The sequence below is a fragment of the Balaenoptera borealis genome (assembly GCF_965194805.1).
Source record: "Balaenoptera borealis genome assembly, chromosome: 2".
NCBI classification, from domain to species: domain Eukaryota; kingdom Metazoa; phylum Chordata; class Mammalia; order Artiodactyla; family Balaenopteridae; genus Balaenoptera; species Balaenoptera borealis.
In genome coordinates, this window is record NC_138867.1 from 12,773,814 (window position 1) to 12,799,184 (window position 25,371).

Consider the following 25,371-nt stretch of genomic DNA (forward strand, 5'->3'; position numbering starts at 1 on the left):
CTGGCTTTCTAAACCCAGATGAAGGCGACTCCACCTAGTTTAGGTTTAGGTCAGAAATGGAGGAAAGGAATGAGTAAATGAAGGTACAGAGGCAGAACGACAAGTGCATTCTCTAGGACGCTTACTTGGGTGGGCTGGAGACTCGGTGACAGTGACAAGGCTCATGTAGGGGTCCAAGTGCGAGCCAGTGGAGGACCATGGCAGGAAGGAGGAAAACTGGAGAGGAGTTTGGGCAGGTTGGGTAATTAGATTTGATTTAGGGGCAAGAATCGGAGGAGCCAAAGATAAGTCTACGGTTTGGGGAGACCCATTGCAAGGTGCAGTGTTGTGATGCGTCACAAAAAATAATAAATAATGAATACATGAAGAACGACAACCTGGGATTTGTTGAAGGTGTGCATTCCTCACTCTGCCTCTGCCGCAGTGCGACCCTTAAAGAGGATTGAAGGTGGGAAGGGAAATACCACAGTGAGAACTCCTTTTGCAAGAAAAATGCTTTTTTTTTAAAAAAACCTTGCACCCTAATTTTGCAGCAAGCTAGTGGACTTGAAGACAGAGATTGCAACACAGTAGAAAAGTGTGATTTAAAGTTTGAATACAGCACTGTTCTGTTCGTACCCCAGTTCATATTCCTTGGTGAATGTGAATCCATTTACAGATTTTCTATTGGCACCAGAAAGATGACTTGGGCTTATGTAGAAAGGAGAGCTTGTTTTCACACAAAATAGCCTCTGGTGGCTAAGTACATAGTTTGTAGTTTCTGGCTTCTAGTTGCAAACTGCAGTGGTGGGTTCCTGCAGTTCTGGGTAACGGCTTGCCATCTGGACCCTTTTCAGGATTTGAGGCCAAGAAGCGAGTCATGGCGCATTTGTGTGCACCCACTTGTGTGTGTGACTGCTTTGTGCCTAACAGTATCCCTCCCAGCTATTTGACCTGTAATTTTGCAGTTGTAAAAATAGAAACTGAAACCAGTACCTGTGGCTTATGGAAATCCAAATAGCAAAACACATGTCCTATTACCCCCCAGCTGATTCTGCTGTTAAAATGTGACTTTTCAGCAAGCGCTCTCCGCATTTCTTGGGAAGACGGCCCGTGCGCCTTCCCCTGACCAGCCCCCCTTTCTGCCCCCCTCGCAGAACGTGTACGTGAACATAAACCGCATCATGTCGGTGGCCAACCGCCTGGTGGAGTCGGGCCACTACGCCTCCCAGCAGATCAAGCAGATCGCCAGTCAGCTGGAGCAGGAGTGGAAGGCGTTCGCGGCCGCCCTGGACGAGCGCAGCACCTTGCTGGACATGTCGTCCGTCTTCCACCAGAAGGCCGAGAAGGTCAGTGCCTGGGACCCACCACCGTCCCCCCACCCCGGAGCCCTGTGTTCACACGGCAGAGCCCGGGAGGACGCTGGGGCCCTGAAGTCCACGGCTGCGCTCAGTACCCAGCCCTCAGCCCGCTGTGCGACCTCAGGCACGCTGTTCCACCTCCTCGTCCCGTACTTTCCTCGTCTGTAAAGTGGAGATAAAAGCATGGACTTGAGGGGCCGTTTCATGGTGGAATGAGATCATTCATATTAGCTGCCTTGCACAGGGCCCGGCACGCTGCAGGGACCCGTAAGCGACAACTGCTGTTCTTTATCCCCTCCTGTCCCTCCTCCTCGTCACTTGAGAATTCCACTTAGGACGCTTTGGCAGCAAGTAACAGAAAGCCTGACTCTCAGGTTTAGACATCGGGGGTTGTTGAGTTCTTTTCTCACAACACAGGGAATTGCAAAGTATAGGGAGTTCCAGCCGCACAGTGGTGTCAGGGCTGGGTGGGCTCCTGGCGGGGCCTGGCCATCCCCTTGGGGTGCCAGGTGTGTGCCGCAGCTCCCAGCGCCGGCCCTCTACTGTGGTGTCCCACGCGTGCAGGATAGCGGTGTCGTGTCCGCTCACTTTCTCGGGGCAGCAGTGTTTGCAGAAGGTCCCTCCAGCCCAGCCCGCTTCCCTGCAGTCCCCTTGGCCAGGAGGGCGGTGCCCGCCCACACCCTGGCTTCAGGGGCGCGGGGAAGGGCAGGTCTGGGTCCTCAGCCTCCGCGGCAGGGGCAAGGCTCTGCCAGCCGGGGCTGCGGTGGGAAAGTGGCTTTGGGGTATGGTTTCCAGTGTCCCTCACAGTTACTAAGTCATTTGTATGGATTCGGCTTCACGTCAGCTTCATCTGCTGATGTGCTGGGCACAGTACCTTATTTCAGAGGTAGCGTGTGATGTGTGCCCTTAGCGCTCCCCACATGCCCACAGACAGGCAAACCTGCTTCAGTGAACACGCTTGGAAAACAGCGAAAGGTAAGTGAATTGCTGTGACTCACGTGCTAGTGGTGGAAGCCTGGGTGGTGAAACACCTTCTCAAGACATAGAGGAAGAAAGCTCAGGAACTTCGGGCCACTAGGAAGACACAAGTGGTTGCCTTAATTGAAAGGAAGAACACTACTAGAGCTTCCTCAGGGATAGTTATGGGAGGAAACCTACATTCGTAGGGATTTGCACTGACGCTTCTAAGAAGGAAATAGTATCCCTTTAATCTAGAAACAGTCTCTGTTGAGGAGTGAAGGCAACAAGGGAAGGTAGAGGCCCCATCTTGCCTGGCATCTTGGCAAGGCAGCTGGAATGTTGCACAAGGTGCTAATTATGAGTGATCTCAACTCTAGAAACCTTTAAAGTGTGAAGCAATTGAGGAAACAGAGTGGGATAGAAAGAGGAGAAAATCTTAATAGTCTCATGTGAAAGCTGTGAGGAGGGACTTGCAGGTTTCAGTGGTCAGAGTTTTCTGCTAACTTTATGCATTTAGGTAGTTTGATGATAAAGGAGAAACAAAGCCCCGCCCACCCAGAAACAGTTTGAATTAAAGTAAGAGGAGCCCCCTTCAGCCTAAAGCAGCGCTGTCTGCACTTCTCTGTGGCCACCTCTGGTCCCTGTCATTGTCAGGGTCGTGGTGTGTTGTTCACTGGACATTATCGTGGGTGGGAGAAGAGCTGTGTGGGCCCCGCTCGTGTGCCATCTGGAATGGTAGCGTATAGTGTGGGCTGCAGCCACCCCCTGGGCCGGGAGGTGTGTGAGTTGCTTGTGGGCCCCGAGAAAGGTCCTTGAAGATGATGTGAATAAAGTTGAACAAGGACAGGCTGCTTGGGGGAAGGAATAATGGATAGTCTGAAGCATTAATAACACATCAGGAAACTCTCTCTAACTGTGGCAGGTTTCAGAATTGCAAAGAAACCCAGAAGATTAATTGCTGCTCTGACCTACCTGAAAGTAATGTAGAAATGTGGGTGCCATGGGGTGTTTTCCCCCCAGTGTTTTATTATAAAAATTTTTAGACATGCAGCAAAGTTGAAAGAGCCTGAGGTGTTTTTATTTGGATAAAATAATGGCTGTCATTTATGGATTTGAAGGAAATGCAACTAGATTGAATACATTGTGGAACAGAATTTCGTGGGATCCCACGTGAGCTCTAACAGCGCTTGCAGTCCCTGCATATCAGTGGCCAGAGAAGATGCCAAACATGACCTTAGGGACAGAGTGGGCAGGTGAGAAAGGCCAGCATCTCTCACGGGCCCGGAATGAGGCGGTGTGGCCTGCACCCGGCAACCGAAATGTGCGGACGGGACCGACCGTAGGTCGGCTTCCGAAAATGTTTCCTTACCCTCAAGTGCAGGTGTAATGTGTATCTTCCCCTCCACTGACATTCAGAGGCGTGGAAGAAGATCACACCTCCTAAGCAGTTTTCCTCTTCCCAGGAGAGGGATCTCCGAATAGGTTAATTAACTTTGTTCCCTTTTTAAATGCTCTGTCTTCTAGTTATGCTTCAGCTGTTCTCATACACTCAGTAGGGAAAGGACCAGAACCTGCACATCATAAATAAGGTTTCCATCACAGCCACTCCTTTGACCCTCATCCAGTTCTCATTAAGAATTTAAATCTGATTACGGTGACAGAGGGCTCAACTCTGTGACCCTGTGGTTAATGGTGTCACTGAAGGAAGCAGCCTTCCCGGAAGGGTGGCAGCTGGGCTTTGGAGGGGTGTGTGCTGCGTGCCCAGCCTGCCCCTCTGTCTCTGTGGGCGCTCTTCTGTTGGTGTTCGTTTGTGGGTTTTCTTGTCTTTTGTTTTGATTTTTGAATTTTATTTTATTTATTTTTTTATACAGCAGGTTCTTACTAGTCACAAATTTTATACACATCAGTGTATACATGTCAATCCCAATCTCCCAATTCATCTCCCCCACCCTCCACTTTCCCCCCTTGGTGTCCATATGTTTGTTCTCTACATCTGTGTCTCAATTTCTGCCCTGCAAACTGGTTCATCTGTACCATTTTTCTAGATTCCGCATATATGCGTTAATATACGATATTTGTTTTTCTCTTTCTGACTTACTTCACTCTGTATGACAGTCTCTAGATCCATCCACGTCTCAACAAATGACCCAATTTCGTTCCTTTTTATGGCTGAGTAATATTCCATTGTATATATGTATATATGTACCACATTTTGCTTTATCCATTCGTCTGTCGATGGGCATTTAGGTTGCTTCCATGACCTGGCTGTTGTAAACAGTGCTGCAGTGAACATTGGGGTGCATGGGTCTTTTTGAATTACGGTTTTCTCTGGGTATATGCCCAGTAGTGGGATTGCTGGATCATATGGTAATTCTATTTTTAGTTGTTTAAGGAACCTCCATACTGTTCTCCATAGTGGCTGTATCAATTTACATTCCCACCAACAATGCAAGAGGGTTCCCTTTTCTCCACACCCTCTCCAGCATTTGTTGTTTGTAGATTTTCTGATGATGCCCATTCTAACTGGTGTGAGGTGATACCTCATTGTAGTTTTGATTTGCATTTCTCTAATAATTAGTGATGTTGAGCAGCTTTTCATGTGCTTCTTGGCCATCTGTATGTCTTCTTTGGAGAAATGTCTATTTAGGTCTTCTGCCCATTTTTGGATTGAGTTGTTTATTTCTTTAATATTGAGCTGCATGAGCTGTTTATATATTTTGGAGATTAATCCTTTGTCCCTTGATTCGTTTGCAAATATCTTCTCCCATTCTGAGGGTTGTCTTTTCGTCTTGTTTATGGTTTTCTTTGCTGTGCGAAAGCTTTTAAGTTTCATTAGGTCCCATTTGTTTATTTTTGTTTTTATTTCCATTACTCTAGAAGGTGGATCAAAAAAGATCTTGCTGTGATTTATGTCAAAGAGTGTTCTTCCTATGTTTTCCTCTAAGGGTTTTATAGTGTCCAGTCTTACATTTAGGTCTCAAATCCATTTTGAGTTTATTTTTGTGTATGGTGTTAGGGAGTGTTCTAATTTCATTCTTTTACATGTAGCTGTCCAGCTGTCCAGTTTTCCCAGCACCACTTATTAAAGAGACTGTCTTTCCTCCATTGTATATCCTTGCCTCCTTTGTCATAGATTAGTTGACCATGGTGCGTGAGTTTATCTCTGGGCTTTCTATCTTGTTCCATTGATCTATGATCTATGTTTCTGTTTTTGTGCCAGTACCATATTGTCTTGATTACTGTAGCTTTGTAGTCAGCTCCGTTTTTTTCCCTCAAGACTGCTTTGGCTATTCAGGGTCTTTTCTGTCTGCATACAAATTATATGATTTTTTGTTCTAGTTCCGTAAAAAATGCCATTGTTAATTTGATAGGGAGTGCATTGAATCTGTAGATTGCTTTGGGTAGTATAGTCATTTTCACAATATTGATTCTTCCAATCCAAGAACATGGTATATCTCTCCATCTGTTGGTATCATCTTTAATTTCTTTCATCAGTGTCTTACACTTTTCTGCATACAGGTCTTTTGTCTCCCTAGGTAGGTTTATTCCTAGGTATTTTATTCTTTTTGTTGCAGTGGTAAATGGGAGTGTTTCCTTAATTTCTCTTTCAGATTTTTCATCATTAGTGTATAGGAATGCAAGAGATTTCTGTGCATTAATTTTGTATCCTGCAACTTTACCAAATTCATTGATTAGCTCTAGTAGTTTTCTGGTGGCATCTTTAGGATTCTCTGTGTATAGTATCATGTCATCTGCAAACAGTGACAGTTTTACTTTTTCTTTTCCAGTTTGTATTCCTTTTATTTCTTTTTCTTCTCTGATTGCCGTGGCTAGGACTTCCAAAACTATGTTGAATAATAGTGGTGAGAGTGGACATCCTTGTCTTGTTCCTGATCTTAGAGGAAATGCTTTCAGTTTTTCACCATTGAGAATGATGTTTGCTGTGGGTTTGTCGTATATAGCCTTTATTATGTTGAGGTAGGTTCCCTCTGTGCCCACTTTCTGGAGAGTTTTTATCCTAAATGGGTGTTGAATCTTGTCAAAAGCTTTTTCTGCATCTATTGAGATGATCATATGGTTTTTATTCTTCAATTTGTTAATATGGTGTATCACATTGATTGATTTGCATATATTGAAGAATCCTCGCATTCCTGGGATGAATCCCACTTGATCATGGTGTATGATCCTTTTTTTTTTTTTTTTAATTATTTTATTTTATTTTATTTTTTTAATTTATTTTTATTTTCGGCTGTGTTGGGTCTTCGTTTCTGTGCGAGGGTTTTCTCTAGTTGCAGCAAGTGGGGGCCACTCTTCATCGTGGTGCGCGGGCCTCTCACTGTCGCGGCCTCTCTTGTTGCGGAGCACAGGCTCCAGACACGCAGGCTCAGTAGTTGTGGCACACGGGCCTAGTTGCTCCGTTGCATGTGGGATCCTCCCAGACCAGGGCTCGAACCCCTGTCCCCTGAATTGGCAGGCAGACTCTCAACCGCTGCGCCACCAGGGAAGCCCTGGTGTATGATCCTTTTAATGTGTTGTTGGATTTTGTTTGCTAGTATTTTGTTGAGGATTTTTGCATCTATATTCATCAGTGATATTGGTCTGTAATTTTCTTTTTTTGTAGTATCTTTGTCTGGTTTTGGTATCAGGGTGATGGTGGCCTCATAGAATGAGTTTGCGAGTGTTCCTTCCTCCTCAGTTTTTTGGAAGAGTTTGAGAAGGATGGGTGTTAGCTCTTCTCTAAATGTTTGATAGAATTCACCTGTGAAGCTATCTGGTCCTGGACTTTTGTTTGTTGGAAGATTTTTAATCACAGTTTGAATTTCATTACTTGTGATTGGTCTGTTCGTATTTTCTATTTCTTCCTGGTTCAGTCTTGGAAGGTTATACCTTTCTAAGAATTTGTCCATTTCTTCCAGGTTGTCCATTTTATTGGCGTAGAGTTGCTTGTAGTAGTCTCTTAGGATGAGTTGTATTTCTGTGGTGTCTGTTGTACCTTCTCCTTTTTCATTTCTAATTTTATTGATTTGAGTCCTCTCTCTCTTTTTCTTGATGAGTGTGAATAATGGTTTATCAAGTTTGTTTATCTTCTCAAAGAACCAGCTTTAACTTTTATTGATCTTTGCTATTGTTTTCTTTGTTTTGATTTCATTTATTTCTGCTCTGATCTTTATGATTTCTTTCCTCCTGCTAACTTTGGGTTTTGTTTGTTCTTCTTTCTCTAGTTCCTTTAGGTGTAAGGTTAGATTGTTTATTTGAGATGTTTCTTGTTTCTTGAGGTATGCTTGTATTGCTATAAACTTCCCTCTTAGAACTGCTTTTGCTGCCTCCCATAGGTTTTTTTGTTTTTTTTTTAATGTTAAACCCCACTTTACTAGAGTTAGTTTCTTGACACATTAACTCATTTTTATTATAGAAGAGGGACAATGAATCTCAGTTGGCTTACAAGCTAGGAGATCACTTTGAATTCTGCATTTCTTAACTGCAAACAGATATAGCACTGGCACAAAAAAAGTAGTTTTAAGCTTGTTTGCATAGTTCTGTTTTTTAGAATAAACATAAAGCATTTATTTTTTACTTTATAGGAACTCCACAAGTTAAGGTCCCATTGTTCTTTTGCTGTGATTGTTGTTACTATTGATGTTGCTGTTTTCTGTCTTTGCTGGTTCTTTCTAATCTACCATTTGTCATTATTGGCAAATGATGATCTCATGGTCACAAGATGGCTGCTGTAAAACCAAGTATCATATTCTCACAAAAGAAGGAGGAAGCAGAAAAAGAGTCCAAATGGTTATTTTCCTTATGCATATTTATCTTTTTTCAGAGAAAAATATCATTCTCATAAGCACAATAACAGCCTTCCCCTAATTACTCATTTGCCAAAACAGATTGATATGACCATTCATAAGACAATTCATGGCAAAGAGGGATATGATAATGATTGTCTTAGCCTAAGAAGGATTTATCCACTAAAGCTGAATGCTTCACTCCTCAAAAAAATCATAAAGTTCTATGAGCAAGGAAGAACTACTAAGTGACTGTTAAGTAAACCATCAGAGTTGTTTGTCCAGGACCATATGATTCTTTTCTTCCATTGGAAATGGAATTCATTGCCTCCCATAGGTTTTTGATCATCGTGTTTTGATTGTCATTTGTGTCTAGGTAATTTTTTATTTCTTCTTTGATTTCTTCACTGATCTCTTGGCTATTTAGTAACATATTGTTTAGCCTCCATGTGTTTGTGTTTTTTACGTTTCTTTCCCTGTAGTTCATTTCTAATCTCATAGCGTTGTGGTCGGAAAAGATGCTTGATATGATTTCAATTTTCTTAAATTTACTGAGGCTTGATTTGTGACCCAACATGTGATCTATCCTGGAGAATGTTCCATGTGCACTTGAGAAGAAAGTGTAACCTGCTGTTTTTGGATGGAATGTTCTAAATATCAATTAAGTCCATCATGTTTAATGTATCATTTACAGCTTGTGTTTCCTTATTTATTTTCATTTTGGATGATCTGTCCATTGGTGTAAGTGAGGTGTTAAAGTCCCCCACTATTATTGTGTTACTGTCAATTTCCTCTTTTATAGCTGTTAGCAGTTGCCTTATGTATTGAGGTGCTCCTATGTTGGGTGCATATATATTTATAATTGTTATATCTTCTTCTTGGATTGATCCCTTAATCATTATGTAGTGTCCTTCCTTGTCTCTTGTAACATTCTTTATTTTCAAGTCTATTTTATCTGATATGAGTATTGCTACTCCAGCTTTCTTTTGATTTCCATTTGCATGGAATATCTTTTTCCATCCCCTCACTTTCGGTGTGTATGTGTCCCTAGGTCTGAAGTGGGTCTCTTGTAGACAGCATATATATGGGTCTTGTTTTTGTATCCATTCAGAAAGCCTGTGTCTTTTGGTTGGAGCATTTAATTCATTCACGTTTAAGGTAATTATCGATATGTATGTTCCTGTCACCATTTTCTTAATCGTTTTGGGTTTCTTTTTGTAGGTCCTTTTCTTCTCTTGTGTTTCCCGCTTAGAGAAGTTCCTTTAGCATTTATTGTAGAGCTGGTTTGGTGGTGCTGAATTCTCTTAGCTTTTGCTTGTCTGTAAAGCTTTTGATTTCTCCATCGAATGAATGAGATCCTTGCCGGGTAGCGTAATCTTGGTTGTGGGTTCCTCCCTTTCATCACTTTAAGTATATCATGCCACTCCCTTCTGGCTTGTAGGGTTTCTGCTGAGAAATAAGCTGTTAACTGTATGTGAGTTCCCTTCTATGTTATTTGTTGTTTTTCCCTTGCTGCTTTCAATAATTTTTCTTTGTCTTTTATTTTTGCCAATTTGATTACTATGTGTCTTGGCATGTTTCTCCTTGGGCTTATCCTGTATGGGACTCTCTGCGCTTCCTGGACTTGAGTGGCTATTTCCTTTCCCATGTTAAGGAAGTTTTCGACTATAATCTCTTCAAATATTTTCTCGGGTCCTTTCTCTCTCTCTTCTCCTTCTGGGACCCCTATAATGCGAATGTTGTTGCGTTTAATGTTGTCCCAGAGGTCTCTTAGGCTGTCTTCATTTCTTTTCATTGTTTATTCTGTTCTGCAGCAGTGAATTCCACCATTCTATCTTCCAGGTCACTTATCCGTTCTTCTGCCTCAGTTATTCTGCTATTGATTCCTTCTAGTGTAGTTTTCATTTCAGTTATTGTATTGTTCATCTCTGTTTGTGTGTTCTTTAATTCTTCTAGGTCTTTGTTAAACATTTCTTTCATCTTTTTGATCTTTGCCTCCATTCTTTTTCCGAGGTCCTGGATCATCTTCACTATCATTATTCTGAATTCTTTTTCTGGAAGATTGCCTATCTCCACTTCATTTAGTTGTTTTTCTGGGGCTTTATCTTGTTCCTTCATCTGGTACATAGCCCTCTGCCTTTTCATCTTGTCTATCTTTCTGTTAATGTGGTTTTTGTTCCACAGGCTGCAGGATTGTAGTTCTTCTTACTTCTGCTGTCTGCCTTCTGGTGGATGAGGCTATCTAAGAGGCTTGTGCAAGTTTCCTGATGGGAGGGACTGGTGGTGGGTAGAGCTGACTTGCTCTGGTGTGGCAGAGCTCAGTAAAACTTTAATCTGCTTGACTGCTGATGGGTGGGGCTGGGTTCCCTCCCTGTTGGTTGTTTGGCCTGAGGCAACCTAACACTGGAGATTACCTGGGCTCTTTGGTGGGGCTAATGGTAGACTCTGGGAGGGCTCACGCCAAGGAGTACTTCCCAGAACTTCCGCTGCAAGTGTCCTTGTCCCCATGGTGAGCCACAGCCACACCCCGCCTCTGCAGGAGACCCCCCAACACTAGCAGGTAGGTCTGGTTCAGTGTCCCCTGGGGTCACTGCTCCTTCCCCTGGGTCCCGATGCACACACTACTTTGTTTGTGCCCTCTAAGAGTGGAGTCTCTGTTTACCCCAGTGCTGTCGAAGTCCTGCAATCAAATCCCAGTAGCCTTCAAAGTCTGATTCTGTAGGAATTCCTCCTCCCGTTGCCAGACCCCCAGGTTGGGAAGCCTGACATGGGGCTCAGAACCTTCACTCCAGTGGGTGGACTTCTGTGGTATAAGCGTTCTCCAGTCTGTGAGTCACCCACCCAGCGTTTATGGGATTTGATTTTACTGTGATTGTGTCCCTCCTACCGTCTCATGGTGGCTTCTCCTTTGTCTTTGGATGTGGGGTATCCTCCTTGGTGAAGTCCAGTGTCTTCCCGTCGATGATTGTCCAGCTGCCGGTTGTGATTCTGGTGCTCTCACAAGAGGGAGTGAGAGCATGTCCTTCTACTCCGCCATCTTGGTTCAGGGCCCTTACAAAGACTGAAACCCAGTCTTGTATTAGCTCAGTCCTTTTAGAATCCAGTCATTCCCTTACAATTTCTTCATCCTTTGGAGGTGTTTTCTCCTTTTTCTTCCTTTCCAGGTATTTGCTTTGAGTGAGAGGCCAACAATTTCAGCAGTTATAATCTCTTCACATCTTACTCATGTTTGTTTGTGGTTTTATAAACACAAATCTTGGGGTTAAAACTAGATGAGAATGATGTTTCATAGACTATGCTTCCAGAGATGTCTCAGCCATTCATTCTCTCCCAGCCTTGTCCCCAGTGAGGGTGTGCACAGGATCAGAATGTCAGTTTGCAGAAATGGAGACACGACCACAAGGTTACTGATTTCACCAGTAGACAGTGTCTTCGGCTCCAGCCTCCACTTTGTTTGGTCATGTGTTATATCCCTTTATATTAAGAAGCTTCATAGCAAACTTGTTAGAATTACCTTTTTATAAATCAAAGAATTAAAGTGACTTGATTTTACTACGCCTTAAAATCTCCAATTTTCACTATTTAAAAAAATTATTAGAGCTGCACTGTCCAGTATGTTAGCCAGTCACCACATGTGGCTATTGAAATTACTTAAAGTTAAATAAAATTTATTAATAAAATAATTTAAAAATAGAATTAGGGACCTCCCTGGTGGTGCAGTGGTTAAGAATCCACCTGCCAATGCAGGGGACTTGGGCTCGAGCCCTGGTCCGGGAAGATCCCACATGCCGCGGAGCAACTAAGCCCGTGCGCCACAACTACTGAGCCTGCGAGCCACAACTACTGAAGCCCACGCACCTAGAGCCCGTGCTCCACAACAAAGAGAAGCCACCGCAATGAGAAGCCCACACACTGCAACGAAGACCCAAGAGAGCCAAAAATAAATACATAAATAAATTTATAAAAAAAAAGAATTACACTTCACCTCCTTAGTCACAGTATCCACATTTCAGATGCTCAGTAGCAGCGTGTGGCTGGTGGCTGGTGGCCTCAGCAGCACAGATGGGCGTTTCCATCACTGCAGAAGTTCTGTCAGTGCTGGTAATGGTTTACCTTCAGAGTGAGCCATAAATCTGATCACCTCGTTTTATCCATGACTGTAAGGGCCTCTATAACCAGATAATAGCCAAAAACAAAGTAACCAGGACTTGTATAGCTCTTTGAAATTTACAAAGCCCTTTAATACAAAATCCCATTTCATCCTTAAATCAGCCCAGTGAAGGACATGGGACTGATGGTGTTAATGTCCTTATATTCCGTTTGGGGAGTGATTTGCCCAAGCTGGGACTTTCTTCAAGGTCTAGGAGAGTCTTTTGCTCCTGACATGACAGCACACTGTCTCACAAAGTGCTTAGATTTATTTTCTTATAGAATTTCACGTTCCATAAAAAATTTTAGAAGTAACATTTACTTTGAATGTATCATAGTTATCATCTGGATAATTTTATCATATGTCTGGGTTGAAATTTAGAGGAAAATATTACAAATACTGAGTCAGTATTCCCTTTTGAGTTTTTAAGGCAAGTAATACACATGTAATTTTTCCCATTTTAATGTCATTTCACTTTATTAAAAGCATAGGTCTAATTCTTGGCTTGTAGTAAAACAAAAACAAGATTCTCAATGTAGTAGAAACGGATTAGAATATATATCTGTATATATGAAAGAAAAAGATACTAATGAAAACAGGTGGAAGGTACTTAGAGTGATCATCGGCATATTTTGGTTCAGATTGAACCTGTCTTCTCCAAGTTACTCTGTTGGAGCCATCAGACCTGGTTTCACAAGTAGAAAATGCATGATCCCTCCTGTGACTTCGTTGGGCCGAGAAGGGAGCCCATCTCCCTTAAAGGAACCAGGAGAGTGAGTGTGTTTATTAATACTCAGGGAGTAGAAATGATGAAAGAAAAAGAAAAAATAGGGTAATATCTCCTTGAAATGAAAGCAGAAAATGAGGAAATTAGAAATAAGAAAGGAAACTCTGAAGTTTGAATTCATACATGTATTATATGTATAAAATTCAACCAGTCTTAATTTTTCCAAAGAGGAGAAAATCCCCCTAAATAAGTATTTTAAACATTTACCTTCTAGGAATTTTCTGTCCCTTTGTCTTCTGAATCGGTGTAACCACCTGCGCTCAGCTGATGCTCCTGGTGGGCGTGAAGTTCACTAGATTGGGTGATCCCAGCAAATTGGAAGCCCCTGCTCTCAGCAGATGGACAGCAGTGGTGGAATAAATGCTTCTGAAAATAAGTTTGCTAATTAATTATTCCGGCTCTCCTTTTAAAGCTTTCGTATTAATCCCTCTTCCCTTGTCTGCCTGCCTCACTTTTGCAAACCGGTCACCTTCTACTCGGCAGCCCTGAAGTGACCATTCTGCTGAGCGTCACAATCCCCAGCTCTGAAGCCGGTTCCTCGTTTGAATCCAGAGAAGCACTGAATTCCCTTGCACTCTCCTGCCTCTACCCCCAGGCTGGCCAGACACATTTTGGTCCACATTTGAGCATTTAAAGCATCAGAGACTCAACTGGTGCTCTGATCTCGCTAGAGTACAGCGGCCACTTTCTGTTGTCCTTCAGGAAGTGTCAGGCTCTGTGCTGGACATTCCCTTGGTGTTCCAAGCCCAAAACATATTTGTCAGGATGGTAAGAGAGGTGTGTGTGTGTGTGTGTGTGTGTGTGTGTGTGTGTGTGTGTGCGCGCGCGTGCGTGCGTGTGTGTGTAGGGGGTGTGTAGTAAAGTGGTCAGAGAGGTTTCTAAGCAAACACACCAGCGTCCCTCCCCCTCCCATATTCACAGGGCACATTATATTAATAGGCTCTACGAGGTTCTATTCTGTAGGTACCTGTTGAACTTTGACAGCAAACTTGATTCTGGGATGCTTTTTCTTTGTGGAATGCCTGTTAACATCCTCTTCCTTGGCTCTCCAGATAGGGATTGCTGCTCTGGCTCCGATCTCTTTCGGGTGTTGAGCCTTTCAGAAAGCATTCAGGGACTGGAGCTTGCCCTTTAGAGTCTAAGGTTGCCATCTCATAAATAAAAGACAAAAATTGTGCTTGTGCAAAAGTCCCTGTAAAACCATGGCCAGGTTTATTTCTGTCATTGGGGTATTTTAATCAAGTGAATTTAGATGTGCAGAGTCCTTGTTCCACAAGATTCCTGTGTTACAAGCTATTCTGCCCTATGGTTTTAGAACTGGGCTATGTTTCTGCAGGTAAATATAATCAATACTTCTCCGGATACTTTAAGAAATTATAAGGAAGTTAAGTAACTACAGGCATACATAAAACTGCTTGAATGTTTCTCTTTACCGATAGCTTCAAAAACTGGGGCTGAATATACTTTAGTGGTCTTTTTGGTACAGTAATATATTAGTCTGACACTTCTGCTTATTGTGAAGTGTTGTGTAACCAAAACTTGTTTTCACCTTGTTACATCAGAAGCATTTTATCCTCTCCTTAAGAATATGTTCACCTCTGCTTTGTTTTGGGTGTTTTGTAGTGGCCATTGTGCAGGAGCAATTGATTGCTGACTTGACCTGGTGATTTATTAATGTTGATGGTTAACCTCAGTCAATTTCGTATTTGAAAAAGGTTTACAGTAATTTAAGAGTCGGCGTTAAATGCAGTAATGGAAGAAGATGGAGTGAAATAGAGATCAAGAATGCTTTATAATCATCAACTTGACCTAATTGGCACTTGTAGAATACTCCATCCAGGAAATACGCCTAAGTAGTCATAAGTGTATTCATGCAGAGGGGGAGAGGTATAAAGAATTTTATTACTACTTCCATTGCCATGGTGATGTTAGGAGGGACTGTAGAGGAGGGCACTGAGGACCTTCCCCTGGGCCTGCATCAGTTTAGTCATGTTTGAAGCCATCAGAAACCACGTGCTATCAGATGACACTTAATGCCCAGGGAATTAGTTTCGAGCCCTAGGATTTGCATACAGGTGTTTTTTTGAGCCAATACATTAATAATAAAGGGATTTTTATAAACAATTATTATTCAGATGACTTGTCTAAGTTCCTAAAAATGTCATAAGTACCTGGGAGGTTATTCTCATATATATTTTAAGAGAATTATAGCACGTTTCTTATCTGGCAGGTCAGTTACCCTGTTTTAAATAGTCACTCTCTGCGTTCCTTGGTAAGTAGAAGGACGGCGAGGAACGAGAGTAAAAGAGGTGAAACCCAGGGAAATATGTCGATGTCTCTTTGGCTTAATTGAAGTAGCGTCTTTACTTGGGCCTTCTGCTGCTTGCCTGTGATGCTTAACCACGACGGATGCCGATAGGATCTCCCTAGGAAATTTGGCAGTGATTTCTCAGCTATTGATGAGTCCTGGGATGTGGTGGTGGCAGTGGAGAAGACAGGGTGGGTAGCAGCAGCGACCCAGGACGGCAGCCTGCAGCCCAGACTCTCCTCGTTTACGTGCCAAGTGGGAAGAGCCCAGTGATTCCGCAGCCTCCCTTCCATTCAGTGGGCACAGCTGAGGCGTTTCGGCCCCGTTCGCTTGGTCTCCTTTGATTCCTGTGTGTATTTGCTTTTGGAAAGGTAGACAAATGGACCCCCTGCTCTTCCTAATGATAGGTAGATGATTTCAGGAATCTTCCGTTGCCGTTTTAATGTAAGAGGAAAGCAGGAGGGCTGGGCTACGGCTCCAGGTGTAGCAGGAGGCTGAGGGGGGCAGGTGGACGAGGCACCTGTGCTTCCCATGGCTAGCAGCGCGGAGCAGTTGGAAACACGGATTCAAACGCGCAACGGGAGAGTGAACCAGGATGCCCCAGACCGCTAATGCCGGGCAGAGGTGCTCCCAGGGGTGACCGCAGAGCCACCCGAGGCTGTCATTTCAAATGCAGCTTCCTGGGCCCAGCCCCAGTTCTGCCAGAACCTAAGCTGGGGGAGGGGGGGGGGCGCAGAGTCCAGGAATCTGGTTTGAGAACTCATGTCAATGCCATGTGAGATGGAGGCTCAACCGTGCTCTGTTCTTAGACACTCTCTCAACCACGCTTATTTCAAAACCACGTGAAAAAATAGCTACTTCTCAATATCATTTGCTATTGGTAGACATAATCCGTTTTTTTTTTTTTTTTTTTTAAATCCCATCCCAGTATATGAGCAACGTGGACTCATGGTGCAAAGCCTGTGGGGAGGTGGACCTTCCCTCCGAGCTGCAGGACCTGGAGGATGCCATTCATCATCACCAGGGAATATACGAGCACATCACCCTTGCTTACTCTGAGGTGAGTGGTCAGATCTACTTCAGCTGTAAAGCAACACTATTTTTGTGTCATAGCATTGAAAGTTGAAAAATATCAAAATTTTGGCTAGTCTAGAAGAAACTTACAAGTTTCGAGTTGAACTGCAGTTTCATTGTAACTTTTGAACTGGAGTTGGGGGTGAGGGCTAGTGAGTAAAGCAGGACGAGCAGAGAGCAGACTCTTCATGGCCCTGTGACATTTGTGGATTTTCTTTAGGGTGCTTAGGTTGTCAGCTGCTAAAATAAATGAAACTGTAATCTGCTTGACTACATGTATTTAGGAAATGGTATTTTGTGTGCTGTTCAGTCTAGGCAAACTCAATCTACTATTCCTGAATGAAACTTTCTAGAAAAGAGGGAAACCTGATGTACCTCATGTTCTGGATTTCAAAGCATACACCGTTTTTTCAAGTGTGTAAAGCCACTTGCTGTTCTAGGAATCTAAGTGGAGTGTTTTCTCTATTAGTTTAAATTAATTATTTAACATATCCCTGCTTTATTTTCCGCCACCTTCTGCGCCAGGCTTTGTTGTAAAGACGTTGTGTAATCACTTGTTTCATGCCTGCAGCTCTGGGGCAGGGACTCATACTAACCCGCTGTTACGAGTGAGGAAAGCGCGGTACGGAGGTCAGGTGACTTGTGCCTGGTTAACAGCTTGTAGGAGGTGGAGCGGGGCCCGAACCCAGGCAGGCAGGCTGTGTGTTCTCAGCCACTACTGTGCTAGATGCGGTGACGGCGACAAATACACATAGGTCCGGGCAGGTCACTCTTGTCCACGTCGTGGTCATCTGGCCCTTCCGACCAGTCTGCCTTTATGATACTGGTTAAGTTCCTGGGGGTGAGTGGGGAGTGGGTAGGAGTTCTGTGTGTGCTTGCCTTCAGCGTCTGTGGTGAGCATCTGTAATACTGTATGCTCATAGGAAAGATTACCGTGAGACTCCAGTAAGAAAATGTTTCAAACCACCTGGCAGAGGGCTGAGGATGGAGTAGATGTCTAGGAAGTACAGTCAGCCCTCTGTAGCCGCAGGTCTGCGTTCTGGATGTGCGGGGCCACCTGTTCTACGCTGTTGTATAAAAGAGACTTCAGCATCCACTGATTTTGGTATCCATGGGGGGTCCTAGAACCATTCCCCCTTGTTACCAAGGGATGACTATATTTAAATCCAGATCTTCCTTGATTTGAGCCGCATCCACACCTGTCAAAGTTGTTCGGCCATTTGATTTTCAGTCTGACACGTCCTGTTTCGCCAAACAGCTGTCATTCTCGTGCCCTTGGGCCCAGGTCTCCTGACCCCACCATGTCCACGGGTGAATTAAATGAACGTGTGATGCGCTACAATATCTGCTTCACAGTGTGGTCCAGTCTCCTGCCCGTGAAAGTTGATATCTACGTGTTTGTTTCTCTGGACACCTCTTTACTTAACATGATCCCTCTTTAACACTCTTTTATGTTGTCATGCAATTAAAAAATAGTCAACTCTGTATTATGTTTCTTAATTTTGCATCAGGTGTTTATAAGCTAATTTGGTTATCTAGTTTATTAGAAACTGTATAAATAAGTGATAGCTTTTTTAATAGTAAAAGTGAAAGTTGAACAGATCTGTAGTTTTTTAATCACACTGATTCATGAGGAATGTGTGAGTTCCAAAGAGCATTAAGTTCTTCCCCCTGGTGTACCATCTCCATGCATCGTCTGATTTTGACCTGTAATATAGAAAGTGGGTGAATGACCCTGTTACCCCTGGTATAAGTAGGCCTTCACCCATCTTCTTATTAACGATTTTCTTGGGAGCAGCTTCTCAGTTGCATTGGTGGGTTCCAGATCGCTGTGGGATTGAACACGTCACACACAAGGTGGTTGGCAGGACTGGGCTACAGTCTTCACCTACAGGACTTACCTCGACTCAGCCTGACCTGACCGGTGTCATCCCCTGGCCTGGCGGCCAGTCAGCCTGCCCGCTGCCCCTTGGCACTTCTAGCAAAGAACAGAATTCTCTCACCGTTTCCACTGCCTTCTATAAAAATGGGGCATCTTAACGTGGGAACTTAGGTTTACCTGTGGTGTGGTTTCATTAGATTTTAAATGGTACTAATAATTTAAAATGATTTGATGGCAAGCAGACAGCTTCCCAGGCTTAAACCACAATTTTTAGCCTAAGAACATGTTTGCAACTGAGCTGTAAACTCAAGGAGACAGTGGTTGGAACTAGATGAACAGAAAAGACTTTCAGCAGAAGAGAATTAATTGAAGAGAAACTCAGTAGAAGAGAAATTTTTTTTCCTTGTAAATAATTTAAATTTGGAGGTAGTTTCAGGCTGCAGAAAAGTGTTAGAACAAGGAGCTCCCGCATTGCCTTGACCGGATTGCCCGGTGGTTTGCGCTGCCCTCTCCACCCGCCTCTCTCCAGCCCTCACATCGGCACTGACGCAACGCGACCATCCTGCCCACGGGCCATCCGTATTTCCCCCAGTGCCGGCTACGTCTCTTTTTCTTTTCCGGCCCGGCAACACGCGGTACATTAGTGGACGCATCTCACCGGCCTCCTTCAGGCTGGAACATTCTTTAGTCTTTCTCTGCCTGTGTCTTAGACAGTCTTAGAGTTCAGGCCTTTCCTTCTGTAGGATGACCCTCAACCTCCCACCCATGCAGTTTTCTTGGGGAGCTGACTGGGCCGAGTGTCAGAGCAGGGGCACAGGATGCTGACCCCCTCCCACAACTGACAGTGTTAACCTTGACCACCTGGTGAGGTTGGCGGCGTCTGTAAGGTTTCTCCAGCGTAAAATCACCCTTTAAAAATTCGTCTCGGTTGAGCGTGTTGTGGAGAGAGGTAGTGACGTAACACGATGTCTGTGCCTCCTCACGGCCTCAGTGTCCCTGGTGCCTCCTGCCCACGACAGTGCCGCTGTGATGCCATCGGGCGGTGGGGACCTATTTCCGTCATTCCTTCTATGTTCATTAGGTGACCTTCTGCTGGAGGAAGGACTTTATTTCCTGACTTCCCCATTTTTTAATTTATTTATTATTTCAGTATGGATCTATGAAATCCTATTATATTCCATGGGTTAAAATCCAGTACTCTGTTTTGACGCCTAAATTGTCCATGTTCGGACAGTGGGACTATGTAGGCCTCATGTTTCTGTGTTTTTCTGACCTGTCCTTATCGTTATTTGAGCATTACTATCTAGCATAACAGGATGTTCCCAGGCTCATCTTGTTCTTTTCCTGCCTCATCCCTGAGATCAGGCATCTCACCAAGAGCTTCTGGTTCCTTGTAGTGTTGCGCATGGTATTGAGAAACAAAGACCTGGCTGCTCAAGAGTGCTCACTTGCTTGCGGGGTGTCAGTGCCTCTAGGCCGTCTGAGCAGAGTCGGGAAGCATGTGAATGTAGATACCCACCACCCACCCATCCATCCATCCATCCATCCATCCACCCATCCATCCATGCACATACATCTACAGCTATTGCTGTGGCTGTGTCTGTCTCTGTTTTAAAACCGCACATGTTCCTACTGACACTTCCGTCTCTAATCCAGTACCAGCCTTTCCCTTTCTGTTTATAAATCCCCTTTCAGATGGCGAGAAACCTGACTCCCTTTATCCTCGGTATATTAACTTATTTGTTCGGTAAGTGCATTTGCTCCGTCTTCCCAGTCTCCCCTGTTCCCCCGGCCTCTGATCACCCCCAGTGCCCACTGCCTTAGGAAGCCCAGCACGGGGTCGCCGTGGCACCTCCACCCCTCACTGCTGCAGACCCTGGGCACTGGTTCCTCCATGCTAGGAGGGGAGGGGGAAGGGGGATGGGAAAGCAAGGATCACTCTTGTCTTTTCAGTGATTTTTTCTTTTCCTAAATCAGTGGTTTTCTAACCTGAGCCTGCTGGTTATAAGTGCGGCTTCTCGTACTCCATCCCCAGAGATAGTGAATCTCCATCTTCAGTGGGTTTCCTAAGAGATCCAGGGACTCTGATGCAGATGCTTTACAGCCCACACGCTGAGAGATATTCCCTGCCTGGCTCTCAAGAGCTGCCGGCCTGCCCAGGAGGCACTCATCCCACAGAAATTTATTGCGCCCCTGCCATGGGCACAGGTCACTTAGGAGGAGGATATTGGTAAGCAGGGCTTGTGCTTCCTTTTTCTTTCAGCTACTTTTCCTTTCCTTTCCTTCCCTCCTCCCTCTCTCTCTCCCTCCTTCCCTCCTCCTTCCTTCCTTCCACAATTTTTTTCTTTAAATAGTTACCTACAGCTTCTAGTCTCCGATGACAAAAGTTTGCAGTGGAAACTTTCCCAGCACTTTTTTTTCCCCCAAGACACGAACACCTGCTTTTCTGTGCTTTAATTAGACCTGTCCCATGTTCCTGTTTGTGTTGTAGCAACAGGAGCCTGCCCGTGCCTCGTCAACATGTGCTTGCTTCAGCTTGCCAGGTTTGGGGCTAATGCTGTCTGATGTAGTTGATCGCAGGAGAGTGAAGCAATACAAACATCTGGGATAAGCTGTAGTTGTAGAAACAGCACAGAGAGTAGTCATTTTCAACATTTTATTTTAAGCAGACTTATCAACTACTTTCTCAACAAGCTAAATTCATAGAAGTGATTTTTATCTCAGTACAGTATGCCCGTGCCATCTGTAACCCTAACCCCCGCCATCTGGATTGTGACGTGAGCCTGTGTACCGAGCGTCCAGCCACCTGCCCGTGGTCTTCGCCGCAGCAGTCACAGGCGGGGGTCCTTGGAGCAGAGGAGGTGAAATGCCACGTCCACCGTGGCCCGCCCTGATCCAGTGTGACTTCAGGGTTTAGTTTCTGCATCAGTTTCTCAATTTAACAAACGTTAAAATGTCAGTTTAACAGTTTAACACATTTCTCAATTTAACTTACTGCACACTTCAGCAGGACCTTGTAGAAGTGACTGATAGGCCGCCTGAAGAGCTGGTTGAGCTCCTTTTTCAAGGAGCTGTACAAGTGGGTGATGGCACGATGAGGGTTATTAGCTTAAAAGAGAAGCAAACAGAAAAATGAGTCACCTCGATAGTAAACATCCTAAAATCCTGTCTGTGGTGGGTGACGGCCCGCCTGCCTGGCTATAGAGCAGCTTCTACAGAGCGGTTATTTCAAAGCCTCATTAAGTATTGCAGCGCCGCTGTAGATGCGCAGGTGCCGTAGTCAGTGTTGGACACAGCATCAGAGCCAACAGACCATCCGGGGGTCTCTCTCTGCTCCCCCAAACTTCAGGCCTTGCAAGGGCTTGAGATACAGGAGCAACAGAGGTCAAGCCCACGGGGAATCTGCAGGACATGCATGTTCTGTGCATACAGTTGACTTAACTGGCTGGGCTGTGCCAGCCGGGTCCTCGTCTGGGTCCTGTTTTGGTTTTCCCTTTCTGAAGATCCCGGGTAGAGGTGTCAGCGAGCCAAACATGGTTAGGTTGATCTGGTCTTGAGTAAGAAATCTAATAGCTGGAAGAAATGGAAATAGGCTTTCAGAACTCCATCCTAAGAGCTTTGCCTGAAGAAAACCCATCTCAGCGGGGAGTCCCAGCCTCTAAAGGCAAGGATGTTGGGTGGCCTCCCTGGGGTGTGGGAAGCCAGCACGCAGCCCTTCAGAAGGTCACTGGCCAGTGTTAGTGGCAGCAGCTTCTTTGCGGAGCCACCTTAAGACAGGCTTGCGCTCCTGACTCAAAGACAGAGTGTTCTTCTCTTTGGCTGCAAAATAAGCTGCAGAATAAGCTGGATGCTCACATGCTCCCATTCGTCACTCTTCCCCGCTTTCCTAGAACCTGGGCTTGGGAGTAACTTCGTGAGAGTTGGAGAGGGTAGTGGGGCCCTGAAACGTTCTCAGGCTCAGCCCGGAGCGCTGCAGGCTGTGACGAGCCCCGCCCTGCGAAGGAAGCAGAGCGGGTGATGCTGGTTTGAGTCAACGCATAAAGGATTTGCAGAAGGACCACCGTTTCTTTACGACATGCTGAGTGTGGTCATTTCTAGCCGTGCCTTTATGCAGTGCATGTATTTTGCCTACATGGGTTGTATCTTGGGAATACTGTCCGAGCACTGTTAGATCTGATATAGCACCACATTTGGACCTAACTGACCTTTCACAGGTCATACTTGGTCCTTGGGTGGTGGTTTTTTGCCACCTTGAGCAATAATCTCCAGGTACTGGTCTCTTTCTGTAGATCGGAGCAACAACATTCTGTGTGTGAGTGAAGAGTATTCCTGCTGGAGGCTCTGAGCTCTAATCTGATCTAGTGGGAGATGTAGAGACCCAAGTACCGGAAATAAGAACGGGCGAGCCTCTGTGAGGTTTGGCGGAACATTTTGTAGGGTGGTACACAGGAATCCAAGTTACAGATCTTATGTGAAGTTTTGATTAAAAGTAAATAATCAAGAACCAGACCATTGTTCCTGATTTTAAACAGTTAAGTTTCCTCTTAAATATTAGGAACGAACATACCTATGATATGGTAAAATTTTAAACTTCAACCCCTTCTTTTCCTTTTTTGCATTTTTCTTAACTCATTTAGGTATTAGAGTGTATTAGTTCATATATTTATAAAATGTTACTCTTTGTAAAATGTTACTTCCACTGCCTTTCAAGTCCCTGAGCGCTGTATTCCAAGAGGAACAAAGAGCAGAATGTGAAAAAAATGGCCCAATTCAATGTTTTCAGAAATTACAGCAGATAAGTCCTGCTTTTTGATAGTAAAGGTGGATTTCCTTTTTTTACAGCTGTGGTCTCTTTGTGGGACAGGATTTGACTGCCTGAAAGCTAAAAACACGTTTTTAGACAAAACATATAACTTAAGTAAATTAATTCACCTGGTTCTATAGTTAAGAAATTCAGAACTGTATCACATACCATAAACTTATATATATTCATTGTTTTAGTACTTAAATTATATATGAATAATTTGCTATTTCCAGTTTTTTATTTCATTAGTTTTCTGCTGGTTATTCTGTACCATGTAAAAATCCTTATTTTTATACAATAGAACAGTCCTCTTTATAAAATTCTAGCATATTTTCCCCTATATAGCACTACTGTACTTATAAAGACAAAGACATTTTGCTAAAATTTACTAAAATTTATATATGGTATTCTTCATGTGCTTAAAAAATACCTTTTAAATTGACAAATTTGTGAATGCTACACTGAAATAGAGTAGAACTATTTCTGAAAGCTTTATTGGAGAATTGCTACGTATGAACACACATTGGAGTTTCATGGGGTCTAGTTTTGGTGCAGCAGGTGTCCTCTTGACTGGGATTTTTTTCTAGCTGCTTCTGCTGGCACACTCTCTACCCACAAGTGACAATACCAGCAGGGGCACCAACAGAGACAGTTTAATCCCTGCTGAGGGGTACCCAGAGGGCAGAGCTTTGCTTAATGTGTTCCCTTATATTAAGGTGATTGTGTGTTCACGTACTCAGTCATTCCCTCCCGCCCCTCCACCATGAGCAGGCATGTTGTTCTAAACCCAGTAATAATATCTGCTCTCGAGCTCTGTCAGACAGTTGCAAAGACACCCAAGAAAGATTAGTTGGAATATTCTCTCTCGGATTATTTATTTATTCTCAGTAGTAGAATATTAATGGTGTCACATGGATGCCTTTGGAAACTTGGTGAGGGCTGGGAACCCACTTGTCTCATTTTGTATTGTGGTTTAAGATCCAAAACAACGGCTTAAGATAGAGGTTTACTTTTTACCAGTGGGAAAGTCCCAGGGCTTGCGTCCCAGGGCTGGTATGGTAGCTCTGTTAGTAAGAGGATCTCTGAATCCTTTTGTCTTTTTGCTTTGCCTCTTTTAGCAGGTGGGCTACCATCCTTAAGGTTGCCTCAAGGTCATCAGTAGCTGCTGAAGCTCCAGCCATCTTCACCAAGTTATTGGCAGCAGGGAGGAGAAAGAGGCAAGGGGGGAACGAGCATACTCAGCCTCCTAGGCAGCTTTCCTGGAAGCCCCATTCAGCATTTTTTACCTCTGTTACGTTAGCCACTCCTACTTGGAAGCGAGTCTAGGAAATGCAGGTTTATAGCTGGAGTATTGCTGTTCCTGACTGTGGGGTTTGGCTATCAAGGTGGGGCAAGTGGACTTTGGGGAAGCAGCTCTCAGTTTCTGCCACACCTTCTGATCTATATCCTTCTGGCACATGTTCACCAAGTCATATGCTCTGGTGTATGTTTCCTGACTTACGCATATTATAAGGAGTAAAACTCAGAGGAAATATTTATAAGGAATTCTTTCTAGGCTCTGTACAAATGCGAAATGTGTAACTTGGAGTATTGGTCCTCAGTCCTAAGAAATGCTGCACCCCCATTGTTTAACTGAAATTTTAGGGTACCTGCTCAAATAAAATGTATGGGTAATTATTTTCAGAAAAAATTTATGTTTGTATATATAAATTACTTATATGCTACAATATGAATGAGAGACAAAAGAAAGTTGATTTATGATAAAATGTGTTTCAGTCTATAAATGCCTAAGTACATGCAAAATGGAGGAGAAAAAAATTAGATACTCAGGTGCTTGCCATATATATAAAACCATTGTGAATATGGCAACTACAAATGCAGACTGGACATGTGTTATATTAATACTTGTGACTCAAATACTCTGAATGGTATTATTGTGCTGGTATTTTAAAACAGTAAGCAACTCTTGTAAAGTTTCAAAGAAGACCAAGCACTGCCTTCCTTTGATTAACATGGTTAACTGCATTCCTGGAAAAATCAGTGTATATTGGAGTAGGTGAAAAAAAGAAAAAAACAAACAAAAAAAACTTCATGTTTATATGTCAAATAGAGCCTAACTCAGATTATTACAAAAAGCAGGATGATTTTGAGGTAATATCCTGCCTCTGTGAATCTGTCGCAATAAATCCCTTCCCCCAAGTCAGTCACTGTGCCTCCCCTCCCCCAAATCATTGTATCAAAAGTGCCCACGCAAGTTTCAGTGACTCCTGGGGGCAACTCCCT

At 43.9% G+C, this 25,371-nt stretch overlaps 1 protein-coding gene across 7 annotated transcripts in view; it reads left to right on the forward strand.

Moving 5' to 3' along the window:
• Positions 1-25,371, forward strand: part of TRIO (trio Rho guanine nucleotide exchange factor) — a 373,499-nt gene that overhangs the window by 163,858 nt on the left and 184,270 nt on the right. For all 7 annotated transcript variants that reach the window (XM_082381867.1, XM_082381868.1, XM_082381865.1 and 4 more), the window contains 2 exons: positions 1,137-1,328; positions 16,257-16,388. In XM_082381867.1, the coding sequence (XP_082237993.1) occupies positions 1,137-1,328; positions 16,257-16,388 (324 nt within the window). The remainder of the gene's footprint in view (positions 1-1,136; positions 1,329-16,256; positions 16,389-25,371) is intronic.